General features: G+C 39.9%; 1 protein-coding gene across 2 annotated transcripts in view; it reads right to left on the minus strand.

The window, feature by feature from the left end:
- Positions 1-22166, minus strand: part of AIG1 (androgen induced 1) — a 122446-nt gene that overhangs the window by 76637 nt on the left and 23643 nt on the right. For both annotated transcript variants that reach the window (XM_032983208.2, XM_042795864.1), the window contains exons 2-3: positions 9417-9572; positions 1372-1473 (exon numbers count right to left, since the gene is read on the minus strand). In XM_032983208.2, coding sequence (XP_032839099.1) covers positions 1372-1473; positions 9417-9572 — 258 coding nt within the window. The remainder of the gene's footprint in view (positions 1-1371; positions 1474-9416; positions 9573-22166) is intronic.

Here is a 22166-nt window from a genome sequence, read left to right on the forward strand (position 1 = left end):
CCTTCTCTTCTCCAGGCTGAACACCCCCAACTCTCTCAGCCTGTTCTCACAGGAGAGGTGCTCCAGCCCCGACTGTCTTTGTGGCCTCCTCTGGACCTGCTCGAGCAGGTCCATGTCCTTCTCATGTTGGGGGCCCCAGAGCCTCACACAGCACTGCAGGTGGGGTCTCATGAGAGCAGAGAAGAGGGGGAGAATCCCCTCCCTTGACCTGCTGGCCACACTTCTCTTGATGCAGCCAAGGCTACGGTTGGTTTTCTGGGCTGCAAGCACCCATTGCTGGCTCACAATCAGTTTTCCACCCACTAACACCCCCAACTCCTTCTCTGCAGGGCTGCTCTCAATCTACTCATCGCCCAGCCTGTATTTGTGCTTGGGATTGCCCCAACCCATGTGTGGGACCTTGCACTTGGCCTTGCTGAACCTCATGAGGTTTGCACAGGCCCACCTCTCAAGCCTGTCAAGGTCGCTCTGGATGGTATCCCTGCCCTTCAGCATGTTGACTGCACCACACAGCTTGGTGGTGTCAGTGAAATTCCTGAGGGTACACTCAATGCCACTGTCTATGACTCTGACAAAGATGTTAAACAGCACTGGTCCCAATACTGACCCTGGAGAAACGTCACTTTTCACTGCTCTTCACTTGGACATCGAGCTGTTGACCGCAACTCTTTTGAGCGCGACCATCCAGCCAATTCCTTATCCACCAAGAGGTCCATCCATTAAATCCATGTCCCTCCAATTTAGAGACAAGGATGTTGTGTGAGGCAGTGTCAAATGCTTTGCAAAATTCCAGGCAGATGATGTCAGCTGCTCTTCCCTTATCCATCATTGCTCTCACACCGTCTCAGAAGGCCACCAAATTTCTCAGGCACAATTTACCCTTAGTGAAGCCACATTGGCTGTCACCAATCACCTCCTTATTTTCCATGTGCCCTACCACAGTTTCCAGGATTCACTCCATGATCTTGCTGGGCACATTGGCAGAACGGTAAAGAATCATTCAATTAAGTGTTTCTGTCATTTTTGAGCAAGATTTGTCAAAGTCAGAACTTCTATCTCTTTTGATTAAACTTCCTCATGTTCAGGGTGTCGTTGCTCTGGGAAAGGTACCTTATCACAGAAAACAGCTGATCCCCACAACTAGCCTGGGATGTAGGACACACAGTTTCAAATCTCCACAGTTTCATCCTAATAGAGATTCAAACATGTCTGAAGAAGTCAAAGAAGGAAAGTGGTTATTCTTGCTTGCAAACAATGTTCTTTAATCACTTCTGAGGGGATTGGGTCTAAGTGTATGCAGAGTCATGCACAGGGACATCAGTGTCTTACACTTTTGTTTATGCAAGGAAGTATTTGTATTACATTACTCACCATTCCATGATTTAGCCACGCTGGTATAAAATTATCAAGCAGCTTTGGGTAAACCAGTTCCCTGTCATAGATATAGATGCTCCAAAACATTGTCACAACAAACTAAGGAGAAAAAAAAAGAAAAGACATTTTAAAATACATGCTTCTAAACAATTAGCTACACATTTTGGATAGAAAGATGGAGCATTTAGCAAATGATCTACGGACAGACACAGACATTATTGTTCTTTGACCAAACCATGCTTTAATCAACAATGTGAATCTGGAATATTCTTTGCATTGACAGGAGTTTTAACTTTTCATCTTTTCTTTTTTTGTTTTTGACTTTCAGCCTGGAAAGAAACGTCATTTTTTGACTTACATGCCTGTGGCCAAATTACAACTGAGTACTACACTTTAGTAGCAGATGTGGCACATAAATAATATTTCACCACTAACAGGATAGAAAACAAATGGAAAATCAGGTAAAATATCTCTTGGAATTCATAGAACGTATAAATATGAAACATTCAACCCTGAACAGAAGCCTATAAACTCATCTTTGCACTTTTTCATGTCAGCCATCAAAATATCATTGTTTAAAAAAAAAAATGTAACCCTTTAACTGTGCTGCACACAATTCATGGACTGGGATCCACACAAAAGAAGTCTAGTATCCCGCTCATTTGTTAGTATGTAATTTGGCTTGGTTCTTGTCAGAGACTATTTACCAGGAGCCCAGAGAAAGGCCATTATTTCTTCTAGACTGAGGACAGGACAGATGGCTCAGATAAAGTTTGCACTTGGCTAAATTTTTGTCAAACTGTGCACACTCTTTAAAGATACCCTGATGTCTGAAAAACAAAGACAATAGAAAAACACTAAAGTTTACAGAAATCATAGTTTTAGCTTACCTTAGCTGGGGAAAGAAAAAAGTAAGTAATTTTCTAATTAAAACACAATTGCTTTCTTACCTTGAATTTGAGTCATAGTTTTCTAGTAATAAAATGCTTATTGTTTACAGCAGTAAAACCCAATACCTGGGCCAGGAGCTTTTTAGTGACCATTTACAGGGGGTCTCTACACGGAAGCAAAACGTTCAAGTTTAAAGTTTGAGAGGCAACAGATAGGACTTTCACTGAGATCAGCAGGGAAGTATTCAGTTACATGCAAACTGATGTGGCCCATGATCTTACAGCTAAATTGGGGCGTCAGAAAAAGAAAGTTCAAGAAATGTGGGGTGAGCACAGCAAGGTCAGCAAATTACTAGTGTGTGTGACAGTGGAGGCATAAGTTGTTTCATATGCTTCTGACTTTGGAAAGTTAAAATTGAGGTTGCAGTTTATCAATGGCACCTTGTTCTAACCACAGACACATAGACTTCAGCCAGCCAGTTATGTGAATGACCTGAACCAGTACACTGTTCCCTCAGTGTGCATACAGTACATAGTTGCTTGGTTTCCAACACACTTACCCATCTGTTATGATAGCTATTGGTGCCTGCTCAGAATAAGCTTGGACTACTTGACTAGTGCACAGAGGCCAAACTAAAAAAAATACGTTATGATGGACAGCCCAAAAAATATTGTGAGTGTAAAGTATCACAGAAGATGTCTCTCTTCTGGGCCAGTCTTGGCACTGGCACAGCCTAGCTCTTTATGCACCTGCTGACATGCAAGTGCCAAGATATGAATAGCTGAACAGCAGGGAAAATGGAAGCAAAGTATCCTCTTCTCTATAGGCTTCCTAGAAGTCATGTATTATCACAGTGGGTCTCTGAGAATCTGCTAAGACCAACTGGGATATAAAAACATATTCTCAGGCACATGAAGACCAAGACTGATAATGGTCTTTTCCACGGAAGCCTTACAGCAAGGAAAATAACCCAGAATTAGGCTGAACCTTATTTACACTGAATACAACAAAGCTGGCATGTTTTGACCTCTGATTTTTGTGTGGAGAAGAATAAATCAATAGACTTTGCCAAGGAGGTAAAGATAAGAAGAGAAGGGACATGCCATCTGTCCCTTAACCAAAGTCAGCCAATGGATGGAATGGGATCAGCCTAGCTGGTTGCAACCATCTGGAGCTACAGACGGCAAATGCTGCTTAGCAAAGCACTATCACAGGGAAGACATAAGGTAAAGGAAGTGCACAAAACCCAAGGTGTTACAGAACTAACCTATCCTGCAGGACGACCTGACATGAGACTAACACAATGCGCTAGGGAAGATCCATTCCAGTCTGAATTGTCCACCTAACCTTTCCTTACAATTAGCTCATTTGGATAAAATGAACTACAAAAATGAACTATTGTACTATTAACTAAAATCAAGTATAAAAAAGAACTACAGAAATGAACTATTTGGATAAAAAGAACTATAAGAGGACTTGTTACTTAGCTACCTTGGTTGCTTCTGAATTTGTTTAATTAATGGGCAACTGTTGGTCTGGTACTTTTAAATCACATCTACTATGCTTACACTTTGGTAGTCGTAGACTTTTATTTGGGCTGGGCTTTGCAAGATCATACATGGTCATGCAGTGCCAGACCATGATACAATTGAGCTGCTTCTTTACACTGCCTATGTAAGCCTCAGTCAGAATTGCAGCTCTTATGCTCACGCTGTCTGTGAATTGTGGTACAATTCATCCCTATTATGGAGACAGTCACGGCATTACCCTCACATGCCAGGCTGAAGAGGCTGCTCATATGCAGTAGGCCTATTTCAGGGAGCCCAATACTTTCTTTTTCTTTTGTTCCCAAGGCAAAATGGCACAAATGTCACCATTCCACTTCCTCTTTAGACAAACTTGAGGTCTGGAATTCAAAGAATAAAAGAGGCATCAGCAATTGCTTTTACACTTCTTTGCACAGGAGCCTCCTAAGATTGCCAACTTTCCAAAGACTGTGATTACTTGGTTAAACATAAGGTTAAGCAACATATAAAAGAACAGAAGAGTCCCTCATTTGCTACTTAGCCTATCTAGGGTCATTACAGTCCAAGGGAACCTCAAATTTGCAAGCAGACCTTGGAAACTGTTTGAAAATATGGAATAGCTCATTTGTTGCAGGCATCTAAAGTGTTGTTAAACAAATACACAGAAACAGGAAAAGAGGCTGAAAACTAAACTCTGTTTTCCCACTTAAGGAGATATTCCTTGAGTTTTTGTCCTCTGCTTCTGAAGCTTCAGAATACATGAGAAGAGCATGTGGCACTGCCAGGGGAAAAATTTTATAGGACAAGTTGGGAAATGGTTAGTGATTCAAAAGGGAAAACAAGTGGCTTTATCAAAACACCACAAATGGAAGCAAATAGAATCTAAGAGAGGAAAGTCAGTGAAAAGAACTGTATAATTTGCTGTTTTACATGAGCCCAACCAAGAAATGTTATGCAAACGAAGAATTAACCCAGTGGAACTTTATTTTCCTGCAGTATGTATTTTTGTTTTTGGCTGGGCTGTGCAGTTCACTCACTTCCTGGATGGCCTCACGACAAAGAAAGAAAACCCCAACCCTCTGACCTTGACAAAATTTCTTCTAAATACAGTTAAAGGTAAGCATTCTGGCTATTTCCCAAGACATTCACAGTTAACTGTGAGTATAAATACACTGCTTGTGAGCCTCTTTGGGGGTTAAAGGCATCACATACAGAAACAAAGTGTTATTAAAGGCAGATCACAGTAAGTACAAATTGGCATGGTACTGGCCTTAGGTGGGATCTAGTGCTAGCACAGCATCACACTGAATTAATCTGAAAAGGGCCAGTGAAGGAAATCATAGGGAGTGGGAACTGAAAATGAGGGAAGACTCCCCTCAGAGAACAAAGTTCAGGAAGCAATTGCACCACTGCTCACTCATGTTCCCATCACCAGCCATCACATTACCACAGGTGAAGGCAAAATCTAGAACAGGGGGATTTTGGCATAGTGAAGTCAGTTATGGAAAGAAAAGTATTTTGTAGTTTGGTCAAGTAACGAGGTAAGTAGGAGACTGCAGCAAATGCCTACACATCTTTTCTTGGGATAAGATCCCAGATCAGTATTACTGGTGATCTACAGAAGAAGGGTGATCAGCTTTCCTTTTGACAGTACCAGTACCAAGTAACAAGAGGTAAGAAAGCATGACTGGCTTACTCTCTTTAGTATCACAGGTTTTTAAAAACATAAAAGTATCATATAAGGAATATGAGGTCATTCTAGCCAGTTTAGACTCAGACCCAAATGGAGATATTAAAGCTACATGATATAAAATATCAGTGGTAGTGTCTATGATTTTCTAGGAAGCAATCACTCTTCTAATATATAACAATATACATTTTCTTTCTTCTTCCTATTTTTATTAAGCACATTCTTAAACAACTAGAAATGCTTATTTTATCCCTTCTTCTTCTTGTTTGGTACAAATTACAAGAAACATATTGATAAAACCATATACAGTTTACACAAAACACTAATTAACCACAGAAACTCAGCAACTTCATGATCTATGTCAAACAAACATTAAAAATTAGGGATAGTCTAAACCACTGGTGTAGTCTCCAACTTTTAAGCATGTCTCACACTTAGCTAGCAGTGTAAATTATTTCCATTATTAAATGTCCTTTACACTGATAAAAGGGGGGTAAGTGCAGACAGTATAGATGAGAATTAGTAATGAACTTCTAAAATGTCTATGCAAGCATTTTTCTTCTGTGAATGCTTCTTGATCTCTTAGGCATTTGAACAGCATCCCAGATTTATAGTAAACTATAAAAGGGCTAGGACGTGTGGCCAACAGACTTTTCATTGAATAAGGCTTTACTGCATAGAAAATTGGTCTGTTGATTTCTGATTTCATTCTCTTAAGAATCATATTAAAAAGAGCGACAAAAGGTAAACAGTAGTTATTATGTCCTTCAAAGAGGTTTATATTTATTTCTTGATGCTCCTAAACAAAATGGTAGGTTGGCAATTCAATTTTATCTGAGCCCCTGAAGATACACAATGCATAATGCAACACTGGAGAGATGTGATTTGCTGCAAAGATTTTGCAAGATTTGAGTTGTTGCAAAGCCACCCAAGGAGATTGTTTGCCCTTGGGCTGGTTCTTTCCCCTCCTTCGGAAGGTGGGAGGAGTTTGGTGGTCAGACTTCCCAGGTGGTTTATATGTAATACTTTTTTAGGAAGTACTAAAAATGAAATACTTTGTTACACTTTTTTTTTTTTTTTTTTCACACATCATTGTTTGACTTGGGAGTGGAAACCCCTTTTCTCATCTGTTTTTCAGAACAAGTCATCTCAAGGGCTTCAGTAAGCAGGAAATACAGACAAAATTGTGTTGAATTGCTCTTGAAAAACTACAGTTAGTAGGCTTTAAAATGTTCCCCTAGTATATGCATTATTCCCTAAACATGCCCTGTGTAAAACACTGACCAATAAAAATAATTTAGATGTTAAGTTAACTGACAAGTACTTAAGCATGACCACTGCTGTTACATTACAAATCCAACAAGGATTTTATTCACATTTGCCCAATTTTTATGTGTGGAAGCTCCCTTGTGTCACTACTGGAAACCACTGAGAAGCTCCATGGAGAGTTAGGCGGGTGAGTTGCAAAGAAAGAAAGTCTGCATTTGCACTTCTTTTGTTCTTTTTTCTATTTTTTTTTTTTTTAGTTGGAGTGAAGAAGCCATTGAAAGAATATGGGAAACGAGGGAACTTTTAACTTTTTTTCTGCAGACACTCTGGTGTTTAATAACTTCCTTCTAACAGGCACCTCCAGCATACCAAAATTTCACTGGGTATTTTCTTACACATAAATAGCTCTTTAGAGAACAAAGCCAGCATTACATGTTTTCTACTTTTGGGACCTGAACTTTTCCTACCCGTAATCCCACCAAAGAAGGAAGAAGAGTCCCCAGTGGCTGGCAGTCCCTCAGGCATGGGCCAAGGCTTTGCCAAGTTGTAGCTGCAGTATGGTGGGCACTGCTGGAGAGGATCAGGTTTCAGGAAGGAGCTGAGACCAGTGTTAAATTACAAAGTGCTGCTGTTTGCCGCCCAGTAGCCAGGAGAAGAAATAACAATGAAAACAACCTTTCTAGGCTTTCTTTGTATGAAGTATGTGGTAATCAACTGCTCCCCCTCACCACAGAAAAGTCACCTTTGGAAATGGTGAGTATCTGTCCAGTGAGCATGGCCATTTCTTACTATTTTCTGGATTTTTCTTTTGTTGTTTAAGACATAAGTTGTTTCTGTACAAAACCATGGGAAAGTCGCTAGCTCTAGGTATGCAACATACCTGTAGGGAACTGCTAACTTTGTAAATGTTGCAACAGTACTTCCAGTGCAGGCAATGGCTAGCTAGGATTCCTCACTTATCCGTGGCAAGTGAAACAAGCCTTAAAGAAATCTGCAGAATTTCCAAGACAAAGTGAAGCTGAAATTCTCCAAATTCTTGAAACGTTTCAAGGTCAGGAACACTGCAGGGGTGGAGGAGCACACAGACAACAGTAGGGAGCTAAAACAGAGGCAGGAGAGACCCCCTGAATCCTGAGCAGTGTGCAGAGAGCCAAGGAGGGTGTGCTCTGATGCACGTAAAGGCTTACACTTGATTGAAAAAGGCACTTAAAATCTTTAAATAAATGCAAATAATGTGATGTTGTTCTCCTTCTTCACTTCTACTATCAACACAGGAGGAAAAACATCTGTTGCCAATCACAACTACTTCTAATTCCCAAACTCCCTTAAAATTCAAACGTAACATATAAATCTCTGCAGCCAAAAAATACATATTTGCAAGACTGTCTATCCACAGATTTTAAAAAAAATTTATTAATTGATCCAGTTTCTTCTATCATGGCTGAAGAACTGCAGTCTGTTACTCCAACATTAATTGTGGCAGCTTCCAAGAGACAGGCCAGGAAGTACAAGGGAGGACTATCAGCTGGGTTTTTATAAAATAAATACCTGCACAGTGTTTCACATTTGCTTTGTACTTTCTAACTTTGTAAAAGTATTCTGTATTTCTACAAGTATTGTGAAATCCTACATAAATGCTGAAAACACATTTTAAAGAAGCATTTCTGAATATATCAAATTATAAATGCTAGATATGTTGTGTTAACTGCTGTTAACTGACAGCAAGTGATCAGCTTTTGTGAAACAGTACAACTTTAGAGACCTCCTAAAGTTGTCCAGTAGTCCTACCATGAAAAAAAATTTGCTTCTAGTGAATTTATTTTGAACTACTGCACACTGAAATTAAACATTAGAATTAAAGGTTGATCCAGAATTACGATAAAAGCAATACTTTAATAAAAGGTTCACACATTATTTTTAAGTGTAACCTAAACTTAGAACTAAACTGACACAGACCACACTTCCATGTAAAAACTCATTAAATCCTCAATTTTCCACTGCTTTCACTGTGTAGTATGAGACACATACATTCAGCACCTTTTGCCATTGAAAGCTATGTGCAATGTCCCAGTGAAGCAGAACCTGATGCAAAGAAAAGTTTTCTTTTGAAAAAGACATTTAAAACCTATGTTTTTCCATACCTTCTGTGTGCTTTTTCACATTACTGACAACCCCCATCTTTTTTTCCTACCCTATTTCTTCTGTCAGCTCCGAATCCCCCATGGGATTAACAGGGAGCAACAAAGACTTTCAACTACCTTCCTGCCCGTGACAAAATGGCTTACAGCTCAAACTCTGGTCAGCTCAATACAGTGTGAAACATTCTACAGTCAGCACTTTCAGCACTCATAATGATGACACATGGTGAAGAAAAGATCCAAATTGTCTCTCAAGATGCTGCCGGTACAATGCACATTTGAAATTACTTGTACAATCAAGTTCCTATTATAAAGTACACTTTTTTTTTAATGAGCCAAAAATAATTTCAGCAACACCAGTGCTCCATTACACCTGTGAAAAACAAGAGTAGTAAAATAATCACCATTTTTCACTTTCTGCATAGTCTTTTGCCTAGAGGTGGGAAAGCCTTTCAACCAGAAAGCAACCAGTAAATAACACTGCTCACCCAGTTTGTAAAGACATGCACAGATTAACACCGTACTTACCACTCCAACAGGGAAAGCTAGAACAGCCATCATCCAGTCACGAAGGGAAATTAGTTTTTTCAGCTGCCTCTCTTGCTCTTGACTGTCATTTCCTTTAGTGAGAAGACTAGACAGGTCAGTCAAGACACAGATCCCAAAGAAGACAGCCTGGATAACCTGCATGGAAGGGGAACACACTTGTTAACACAGAGAAGACCAGACCTTTGGCAGAGAGTAGGTTGGACACAGACGCATGTGAGGAATATTGCCACACAATTGACATGGGGAGAGGGAAAACATCAGTCCCTCAAAGATGGGTAGAGTTTGTTCACATAAAAGTCACTTGTGCTTCTAGACTGAAAGCTCTGCATGCACCTTGCTCCTCATGTATGGTGGGAATCGATGCGACTGGAAGGACAGTTCCAGAGGTGGGACTTCCCACCCTCACCTCTGACATGTGCCACCCATCGGAGACTGAACGGAAGCCACCCCTTCCTGATTCACTCCATACAACTCAGCCCCAAAGCCACAGCATTTGCCTCTGAGGCGGAAAAAGTGAGGAACACTCCCCATAAAAAGAAAGGAAAATGACGAGGGGTTCTTTCCCTTGTGCCAGCAGGCCTCCCTTGGAGACCCTGCTTGTCCCCGATACGCCACCCAGAGGTGAAGAAAGTGTCTGAGACTTCCTGAGAGATGCAGCACATGGCCTGGGCTTTGGCAAATTTATCACTACTTCATCTCAGGTAGCAAACGATAGAATGAGCAAGCTGCAAGAGTTATTCGATTCATGATGGTGGGCTGTCATTTACCTGCTTTCTCCTTTTTTGCATTTGTGTATTTGTGTGCAATATTGTAGGATTATCTGTTATATTAGATTATTAGTTTAATCACCTGAACCCAGTGATTTCATTCAAACTTGACTTGATCTTAGCTTGATCACTGAATTCTTCTTCCTTAATTAGCTCAGTAAAATTTAATAAGTTATCTCAGGAATGCTCTTGCCTGAGGACCTGTGCATCCTTTCTAGTACAGTTCAGAGGAAGTGCATGCAGCTTGTTTACTCCCCGAGCTGGAAACCCAGGTCACAAACCCACACGCATCAGGTAATCTCAGGTAAAAAATTAACAAAACACGGGCTTGGTTCCCAAATTGCACAGTGATTCATCAAAAAACATAAACGTATGCTTAAAATACATGCTACTTGTTTTTCAAAGCAAGCATGGAGTACTAGTTTAAGAAGTCTTATTTGTAAATCTAAATGTTCTTCTAACTGGGAGTCTCTGACTAGGAAGGAAGGAAGAGGAAATAAAGAAGAAATGGAATACCAAACAGTTGTTGGCTACTAGAAAGAAATCCAGAGATGTGTAATGGTTGGATGACTAAAATACAGTCCCTTCCTCAACAATCCTTATATGACCCAAATACTTGTAAATTCTGGCTGTAAAGCTGTGAACGACAGACGTTCAAATGGCTCCTGGATCTGCTTGCAATTCTGCTGCCATTGCTCTCCTCTCTCCAGGCTGTAGCTACATATAATTTGCTTGATAAATAGATGAAGCAACGCTACAAAACATTCCCTGAAGCCATGAAATGTGACAGACTACTAGTGCTAGAGCTGTATATTGTGCTAGAAAAAGGTATTACTGCTTCAGATGACTACCTGGAAAAGTTACCATCTTCTACATAATTTCTGAAAAATATTTTATGTAAAAGTTGGGGGTCCTTGGAGCTACACAATCACATGAACTCCTAATGCACTTTTTCATATTATTTGTTTGAAACAAGCACTTAGTAGAAAAAAAATCTTCCCATACTCAGCCCTGTTTTCCACCAAACAGATGGCCTATTTGGAGAGAAGGAATGGAAGAACTAATTATGCATTTGCTTGACTTAAGAGAAGATATGATACCATCTACTATTCACTCAAGGGTGTGAATGCCAAAAAAGAAAAAAGATTTAAGACAGGACTGGAAAAAAAAGTATACATAACAGTAATGAGATCAATCTGGGTGTTAAAAAGTTTAGGCAGAGTACCAGGAAATATTTCCTAAGAGCAAGCTCTGTCAGACCATGAAATAGTTTCTCAGAGGAAGTGGTGGAAGCCTCATGGCTTGAGTCACTCAAACCGGTATTGGACAAAACACTCCATAATGTACTGCAGGGAACGGTATTATGCTGGCAGGGCTTGGACAAGTGACTAATGGATTGTTTGCAGCTCTAACTACAATTCCCTGAAATGGTCTCTCTCCAAAGAAACATAGACTCAAACAATCGCACACCCACTTTCCAAGGGAATTGAGATTGTGCATCCACTAATCAATAACAAACAAAACAGCTTCTCTCCCCATTATCCTGTTATGAACACACCACTTCAGGGGAAAATATAATGATATCATCGGGAATAACTGAAAACTCCTAAAGGGAAAGAAAGTACCCAAAGATTTCAGAGTAGTAGGTACAAAGTAAACTATTCTACAAAAAGATTAAAAAATAAAAATCCATACAGGAAAGAGAAAATTACATATTTATTGAGAACATTCAGAGCCAATGAAAAAATTGTAGTGTTCAGGGAGGTGTATAGTTCCAGCTTATTCATACAAATAATGTATGCACATTAGCTCTAATACTTCCTTTCCTTTCTAGAATGCGCAAGAAAACTCTTCTGACACCTATCAACGTTTAGGATTAGACTGAGGACCTCCAGAGCTACATGAGTCTCAGCAGCTTAAGCTGAACAGCCAGAGTCAGTAACGATTTATGACCTTTGTGGGTCTGGCATAGGAAAAGCGTAACATGCAGCTACTGGTGGTTTATGGTTTGAACTAGATTTTTAAAGTCCATCTCCTCTGTGTGAATGCTGTCTAACAGATGTGAAAAGTTCACAGCAAGGGAGTAGAAAATCCCTCTAAACAACATTCTCCAAAGTGCCATGGTGTTACCTCAGGTTTAGGATCACATTTTCAAAATAAGAACCTTCTTTAGAAAATCTGCAGGTGGTGAATCTATATGTGAAACATCCCTGAGATGTTAAACAAACAGATGACTTTTTTCCCTTGGAAACGTAAGTAATATCAGCACTTCAGAGGAAGTATCTTCCAATTTTGCCTCTAACTAGAGTTTGAAGGAAAACAGTGATTTAGAAAATGACACATACAAATTTGACAGGAAACAGCCATACCTTCCTTATACCATGTAACAGTGATAGAGGCAGAAACTTGTAAGCAGAGTATGCAACTACAAGCAAATAACTAAAACAGGTATAAAATACTAACTTATTGCTGACCCCATTTTCTCCACTGAAGCCTAGAGGGACCACTGCTACTATAGTTGATACTACTTAAGCCATGATAACGCAATGACAAGTCATGGAAATGGCCATCTACAGGTATTTTAGTAATACAAAGATCTGAGCAGAGAAAATATTTGTGAAGTTGTGGCAGGAGAAAACAGCTATGAACAGAAGATGACACCAAGCAGCCCAGAAACTTTCTCAAACATAGAGATCTCTTCAGATTTTATATCGGAAAAGATTATTCCTTATGAACAATTAGAACTAAGTAAACTAATTGTACATGTCTGTCTCCTACAAGAAAATAAAGACTTGCTTCAGTAGGACAGTTACTCCACAAGGTGCTCACTGCAGGACAGCAGCTAATGACCTCCCCACACTCCCTCTAATTTGGCTTCCTAGAGTCAAACAGAAAATATCTTTCCCCATAAGCCTTTCTTCAGGGCATGGAGATTCCTTCTCCCCCATGCCATGCGGCTCCACAGTGCAGACAAAATCTCTGCACAACTAAGGTCAATGGAAATTCTGTCACTACTCTTACCATGGCAGAAAACTCCCGTTAAATTCACTGAATCTAGGATTTCATTGCCTGTGGACTCATCCTCTTTCAAGCTCACTCTCATATTCAGAAGCATTCCTTAGAGCTCAGGGCAGAAGAACTAGAAAAAATCTGTGCAAGCACTACTACTATTCATGGGTACTTTTTTCTCTATTTACCCTTGAAAATGGAGAATTCACTATCCTCAAGTTAACATTTTTGAGGTTAACAGCATTTACAAATTATTTCATGTACCCCTCTATGAAATAAAGCATCTGAGTAGGCTGGCAAGTAGACAGCACTGACAGAATAAAAGATGGGAGTAACACTCATGAAATCAGCCAGAAATAACAGAAGAGTATGGAAAATTAAGCACCTTTTACACATTCCAAAATGCCATGTTTGCATATGAAGTACATGCACACGTGTGTGTGTGTGCACATGCACATGTATTAGGTACCTGTACGTCACTTACCAGGTAAGTTTACACTGTTTAAAGGTAAGACTACATTTAAGAGACTTAAGAATCTGCAAATATAACCCATATTATAGGAAGACTAACTCACACTAGGGTGTCAGGAAGGCCTGGCTGGTCCCCGGGGACTGGGAGGAGTTGAGGGGCACCACAGCAGTCCCAGTCCCAGTCCCAGGCACCTCCCTGGGGATGGGCCACCAGCCCACAGGTGGGGGGCAGACATAACCTGACTCATCAAAGCAATGCTCACGCTTAAGACAACCCATGGCTTTCCACAGGAACATGAAAGTTTAGCTCTACCGGCATGCAAAATCAAATTGCTGAAGGTTGTCCTTTCTCATGTGTTTCAGATTTTACAATCTGCCATAGACCGAACGTGGTCTGATTTTCCTTTTTAAACAATAGGAATATGATTTATAACCTCAGAGTACCTGTTACTACTCCCTGTCACCTTGTGCCACTTTGGCTTTCACTCTTCCAGCCTCTAGACATTATTATTTGACATACAAATATACTATGCTTCAGCAATTAAGATGACTGTATTTTAAGAAACTCGGAAGTAATTTAGGTCAGATTTTTATCTCTTTGCCCACCATAAACACAACTGATTGTACTCTGTTTTGGGACCATGCTTGGTTTGGATTGTAGTGTATCGGGCCGTATGCAGCCGTGTGTGGAACAGCCTGCATCCTGTAACAACGTCTCAGTTATCTGTAGTTGCAATGTAAAGAGCAAGTCCAGGTTAAGTCAAGAATAACAAGGTATTTTTGACAGAAAATGTACTGCATTTACAAAACAAAGCCATGGGCTGTAGCTGTTTATTATATCTGTAACTGCTCTTGACTGTGTGAATTTACGACTCTTCTTGTCCATTGCCTTTCCAGTGTTACTCACAGGCACATTGCTTTTATTCTTGTTGCTTCTCCCCTCCTAGCTGTATCTTGGTTAGTTATAATAGCAAGCAAAATCTGGACAACATGTAATCAAGTGCTAAATCTTTGTATCAGAGAAGCTACTGACTTCAGATATGGAAAAGGCAAATCCTTGTGTCTACAGACAAATGAGAGACATGAAGAAACAAAAGCAAGAAGCAACAGCATTTTAAGTACTAAAATACAAGTCAGTGTAATATATCTAATCACTAAATCTACCATTAATTAAAGTTGAAGTGCACACACAGTGGAAAAGTACTGTGTGCTGCTCAGAATCATTACTTCTGTGCAAGGAAAGGAGAAGACTTGTATTTTAAAGGCCAGATGTAAAACAGCAGCATCACCGCAGAAAATTAATTGGCTGACGTTAAGTAGGGGCATGCACTCAGACCTCATATCACATCTTCCACACCGGCTGCAGTGACATGGCCATTTTAGTTTGTTTTATTTGATGAAGCAGGTTTCAACAACGCCATAGGCCACTTCAGGAACACAGCCCCTGCCCATCAAAAGCCAGTAGCCTGAGAAACCAAATGCACAACATACAGGACAAAAAGTAAGGGACAAGGGAATGAAAAGAGAATAAGCCAAAGGAATACTTAATACTGCAGATGCCAATTATTTTACTGTTGGTTAGGAAACTCGAAATAGGTATTTCTCCTATTCTTCCTTTCTCTTTCACTTACTCAAATTAGAATTTAAACTCCACTAGTAAAACATGACACTTATTTCCATTAGAAGAGCCATCAGAAAATCAGTAAGTGCATAGATGACAGCCTTATAAATATGTAGCACTGCCCTTGTCCAAAACAATGACTCATGTGTCCCTTTATGGCCTTCAGTGGGGGGAAGGCTCCTCTAACCAGGATGTTACATATGAAGACTAGTCCTTACTAGGAAATTTAATTTAATTTTCATGATATAGTCATATGACATGAATCAGTTAATAAAATATGCCTAATCCCTTACCATATGATGTAAATTCAGGGGGACCCTTTAAGTATCATCCTTCACTTTCTACATAATTTCCTGTAGACTTTTTCTTTGAAGCCCGCCACTATTGTCCAAATAAAACCAAGGATGAGGTTTTAAACCAATAACATTTTATAGATACACAAAAGAATAAAGTCTACTATGGAATTATTATTCATGGAAAAGAAACCCATCTGACTCTTGGTCTAGTTTTTATAGGTACTACATCGTTTAAGTCCAAGTGCTGAAGCATTTACTACAGAGATGTGGAAAGGGGACAAAGCTGTGTAAGCTAATGAGACCTTGTGCTTACAAGAGGAGAGATGCATTTTAAAATTCAGTTTCTTGGAACACAAGAAGTGTTTTTATCTGCAGACAGAAAAGCAACCTCTTGTGCAAACTAAGCAACATAACATATCAGAAAACCAAAACAGATGTTGGCCCCTAAAATGTAATTTTTATAGCTTTCAGCATCTATTACAATTCACTATTTTCAGCACATGAAATAAAAAAAAAAAATAAAAAAATCTGATAAGTAATATAACCATACTGATTACACCTCTTCCTTTCTGTCTCAATCCTCTCTCCACATAACCCAGGAAAAACCCTTACTGTGTCACACTTGCTGGAGAGGTTAAGCCTCAGCCCGTTCCATCTTAACATGATTCTTGACTGTCTTGTAATAGTTTTCAAAAATATGCAGCACAGTTCTTGGAGAGGTAATGTGGTTGTACTAACATAGTTGTAATAGCAGTTTTCTTAATATTTTTAGTACTTCTGTAAGGACAAATATATTATTCCTTACTACAAGAAGCTAAGCTGAAATTTGGTAAACTATCAAAAATATTTGGAAATGCCTTAATTTTAGAAGGGAAAAAAAAAAAAAAAGCTTATTTAGTTATTTGTTTTACATGGCTAAAATACCCCGACAAAAAAAAACTGCTGTAGTGGACAACAATTGAGAAATTCATTCTAAAGTGCTACTATATCTCAGCTGTGTTGCATAGATGACATTTCCAGTATGATCTCAGCATGACAGAGTGTATGCCATCTGGCTCAGAAGTGCTAACAGCGTGGAATCCACTACCATGCATCGGATGAAGAGACGGGATGGACAAATACAGAATATATGAAAGCAGTATGACAAAACTTTGACCAGATGCTGAGAAAGTGTTACATTTTCTCAGGTCTTTTTCATTCTTTTTAGCTGTGTCATTCCTGTCCAAAGCCACATCAATCCAGTCTTCCTTCTTCCTCTAAAAACTACATGTATTTTCTGGGTACTTTTGAGTTATTGATGTCTGGATATCTTACTTTGATCTTAGCTAATACACTCAAAGAAGCACTAAACTCATTGTTGCAGTATTTAAGAAATTCTGATTCTATCTTTATCTTTTTTATTTTAAATTGTTGTGACTAAATTAATTTTCTAATAATCCCCATCTTCTTCCTTACCGTCTTGCATTTTGTATAGAAAAGCTGCCATTACTACTTATTGTATCCTGCTTATAAGACAGTGTAATTTCATTAAACTTAAATAATCTATTCAGCAAACATGTATAATACAGTTTATTCAGAATAGATTATGATTTTATTAGGTTATATCTTTCATGCTTTTCTTTGCTAAACCTTAATCTTATTAGAATTATATACTACACAGAAGGTTATATCATTATTTTGTCTTAAATGCTAATTTTACACATTTCAGCATGATTGGTAAGCTCTCAGAAGCAGTGGCCTTGCAGTCAACCAGGCAGGAATGGCAGCTCTCTAGACAATGTTTGGGGTAGCTAGCTAAGAAGCTAAGACTTGTTTTGCAGCTGTCTGTGCTAAACTGATCTTTAGGATAGGGTTTCTGATGGCTGGAAAGTCCCTAGCACTTTGTAAGTTAATTACTCCAAAAAGAAATTACATTTTATTAAGTACAGAACATTCTCAAAGAAATGGCTTAAAACTTCATAAACTTCTGCATTGCACCAACTTTTTCATGTTTAGAAAGTTTGAAAACCACTAGAGGGAAGCAATTCTGACATCAAATTTGAAAGCAAAACTACACAGAAGTTTTTCAAAGTTAGAGTGACTGGTTTTGCTTTTTATTTCTTCCCTTTTTAATGAGTAAGGTAACAGCTGCCTTTGAAATTGCTGAATTTAGAAATGGCCATGACTGATGTAGCTCAGCAACACTGTGACAGAGCTGGAAATGCAAATGAGACAGGCCCTACGATCTGAGGCATAGAAGCCTGTTACCCTACCATGGCTGTAGGAAAGAAAAGGCTTTAAACTGTCTTTTTACTGAGTACTGTGAAAGCAGTAATGAATGACTCCTCACACTAGCAAGGCAGGCTACTAAGTGATATTGTCTCAGTTGGGCAATTCTCCCTCTCTCCAGGGAAGGTAACATTGAGAGCTTTATCCCACCTCTTCATCCATCCAACCTACCAACACCACACAAACCAACTCAGCTGCTAACCCACATTGTGAAAAATAGCTCAAGTCATCTTCAGCTTCTGCTTAAAACAAATTTTCTTCCTCGGCTCACTGCTGCAGCAACTGAAGGACAATTTATGAGGGGCAGGTAAAGTATATTCATAAATAAAGTTATTACTAAGGTAAGTATGTTCTGTAATTAGTCCACAGCAAAGGATGCTGCTATTTAAGCTCCACTTGGAAAAGAGAGGACATAATTTTGTACGTTAATTATAAAGCACGTGGTTCAATGAAAGGTGATCTAACATGTTGTAACTGCCCTCATAAACAAGATTATTCTTTACACAACATTTCAAGCAAGGCACCGTTTGCTATAAAGAGCTGTATTTCAGGAGAAAAAAACATGTTCTCATTATCTTACATCTCTAAAGAAAACATGGGAAAAACCCTGATATAAGCTAACTGCATTTAAATTAAATAATATAAGGAGCGTTAAGCATTCACTAGGTGTGTGGCATTTCAACCCCAGATGGTAACACTTCCCTGCTTTCGTTGTCTTTCTCATCAATCAATTTCAAAGGAAATTAAGGATCTATTTCCTGATTGTCATTGGGAAAGCGAGGCAAGGAGAAGTGAGTTGGCCAAGGTCAGGCAGCAAGGCAGCAGGGGACCCAGGGATGAACTCAGGTGCCCTGATCCCTTGGCAAGTCTCTTGGCATTACATCAGGCTGTTTTCCATGCATCTGCACTCACTCTTACAGTGATAGACATTTCCAGTGCTTACAAGGGAAACACTCCCAGCTTTCTCAGAGAAATAGTATGGACCTATTCACTTCATGCAGCCATACTACTGTTAGCATGAATCCAAATACTTTTTCTCTTACGCAGTTCATATTGATCATAGTTTTCAAAGACCTTGTTCACTTTACAGTGTCTTTCAAAGTTTTCTAATGGTTAGATACTGTAATTCTGACTAGATGATTTATTTCTGCCAACCAACTAGCTACCAAGGTCTCAATGTAACAGCTTTGGAGAGCTTGTCCATTATACCATTCCCACCTTCACTGTTCTTACACCTTAGTTCATAACAGCAAATACTGATTTTGAGCAACACTCCTAGTGAACAAATCTTTTAAATGTTTTCATCACTTGTTCTGCTCTGTATGAATAAGTTAATAATTTCAGTGTGGTGCACACCTGGCTCCCCAGCGTCCCCGTAGAACAGGGGCACTGGGTGGAAGAAGCACAACCATCCCATCTGCTACCTGGAGACTGTCTTTAGGAAGAGTGGCCTGAAAAAGAAATGGCATGGAGCTCTATCTTGCCTTATGTGCTCATTAAGGCAACACAGCTCAAACCCCTCCGACTCTTTCTTACTCTAACCAACATTTAACTGTTTCTTGAGTTTCCAAACTATCTTTTTGACACTGCTGTTTACTGTATTTCTGTTTTGCTCACTACTTTTCATTTCACTTGCAAAAGGAAGAAAGAGATTAACTGTAAGGAAGTTTAAATTTACATCCCCCTACATACTATGGGAAGCTACTTTGCAACAACTACCTGGCATTACACCAGGTTCCAAACACATCTGATTTAGGTGCTCTTCATTGGGCCATTGCACACTGACTGACAAACAGTAAATATATTTTTTTAATCAGTAAGTACCACAAGTTCAATAATAAGCTGTCCTTTCTTCTCAAGAGACAAAAGGCTCAAACAACACCTAACTGGAGCAGTTAATTAAGTACCAGATGACTCCAGAAAACAGACCTTTGCTAAAACATGGTACTGGTGACTACTGACTGTGAGCATGGTGTTTTGGATTCTTCATGGCAGGAAAAGCACTTTGCAAGTAGTAGCTTGTAGATGTGGCAGCCCAGCACAAATTAAAAGAAAAAACAAAACAAAACAAACAAACAAAAAAATATAAGCATCCATGCCTGTCAAAGAAGAAAACCTACTGGTCAGCTGGGCAGATCACATCAAGAAATGCCCAAGTATTAGCTGTCCTCTGCTAAACCTCTTAGTACTCCAACACTAATGCTTCCATGCACCAGGTAGGTTGGTGCATGTGCACGCCAAATTAACACTGTAGCTGTAATTGCAATGCAGCTGGGGACAAGGGCTGTGTCCTGGCACATGCTGGGCATGCTGAGTCACCTGTAGGAACTCCCTGGGCAGTCCTGGGAACTCCCCAGCTAGTTTCTGTTGAGATGAGATAACTGACTGATAACTACAGCAACCCGCCCCAGGCAGAACCGCCTCCACCAGAGGTCTGAGGGATCAGCAGAACTCCCCAAGACAGTCCCAGACCCTGGTAACAAGATAATCTACTGTGTGATAGGGACTGGGGAGGCAGGGAGCTCCCACAGCCCTGGGAACAACCCATGCGGGTCCTGCTTTGTACACATGAAGTAAATGGTGAACTGATAGACACTGTTTATCTATTTAGATATGTTTATCATCCGATAGGGCAATTTTTTTGCATGTAGTTGAGACAATTCTAACTAGGAACTCATCATGTATGCACTGGAGTGTTGACATGGGACCGCAGGCCAACTGGATGATAAAAATTCACCATACCACAGTTTGGGGAGTCAGATAGAAACCAGCTGAAAGTGCTGTTACATGGACACTTGCGATGGAGACTCCTATCACCACCTGGAGAGAAACTGGATGTACTGTCACAACAGTGACATCAGTGACACAAGAGTGTTACCTCAGCAGAACAACCAAGTAAATCAGTTTCTTTAGCTAACACTTGAACCAGTGTGTGTGCAACGTGAACCAGAATGGTCTCTTAAGAAAATGAAAGCCTACCATCACACAGGCTGTCCACAATGAAATCACACACAGATTTAAAACCTAACGCCAGAGTATAAGGGCACTGGTCCAAGTAAATATATCTGACGCCACCATCAGATTTTATGTAAGGTACCTCTAATTCTGACTTGCAGAATACATACTCTTTTCCCAAAATACTTAGCAAATAAGTGCATTCTAGCTACAGATATAATGTTCATAAATGTTGGTGGTTTCTGGTCCATGACCATTTATTTATACTCTGGCTGTAGTCCATTGCAGCACTAGGTGCAGACACTACTGCCACAGAACAAGGACCTCTCCTGTCCAGACCATCTGTAACTGTGCAACATGGAACTTCACACCAGAGCAGAGCTGCTAGCCAGCTCTGTCAGCATGCCTATCCTGAGACACTTAGTTCTGACTAACAGCAAGACCAGGTCATGTTCAACCTCTAGCTTTGGATCAGCCAGGAATTCTGGCTCAGAGGCTCATCAAAATTTCACACAACACAGCCTGAGCAGGGGTCTGGACACCTCTACCTCCCTGTCACAAGAGCAAGGCTGAGTACTTGATGCAGAGCTGAGATGAGTCCAACCTGGACAGTGTTCCATGTACATTCAGGAAAGCTTGGTTCGGACTAGGCCTGTATCCACCGGGAGGTTCAGGTGTGAGTGCGCAGGGTTTTTAGACACCTGGCTCCCAAAGTGGAAACCACAGCTCTCACACAACACTCAATTTCCAAGGAGCAGACCATAAAGCAGGGTGATATTTAAACAAAAAATAACTGGGTACAGTAAGGAAAAAAGTATGTCTGGAATCCTACGCCTCTCCTGCAAGGCACATACATGCAGCACTAAAGTCACTTCAGTCAGTTCCTCGTGTGAGACTGGTGCTCACAGACTGAAGCCCAAAGGGGGACTAGGCCTTTAAGGAGTCAAGCTTTGCATCTCCAGACTGCTTACGGTAACACATGGTGGAAGGAAAAGACAAATTCTTGGTATCAACTTTTATGCAACAGCACAAAGTGCATTACTTGCTGAGGAATGCACCTTCTACACCCATTTCAACCCAGAACAAGCTTAAAGAATAATTCCTGTCTTCAAGAAAACATGTATTACTGACAATGCCAAAGGGTAGGATGTCCACCCTTCCTGTTAAGTTGTGCTAGTATAGGAGAGAGCCCACAGATGTCTTTGGAGGCTTATACTGAGGTTTTAGCCCTCTGCCTAGATTACACAGGGAAAATTATTTACTAAAATACCTTATCTAGAGCAAAAAATAGGAACTAGAAACCAGGACTACTTCCTTCTGTCCCATTCTCCTTCTCCATACA

This window comes from Tyto alba, unplaced genomic scaffold, assembly GCF_018691265.1.
Source record: "Tyto alba isolate M040663 unplaced genomic scaffold, T.alba_DEE_v4.0 Super-Scaffold_22, whole genome shotgun sequence".
NCBI lineage: Eukaryota > Metazoa > Chordata > Aves > Strigiformes > Tytonidae > Tyto > Tyto alba.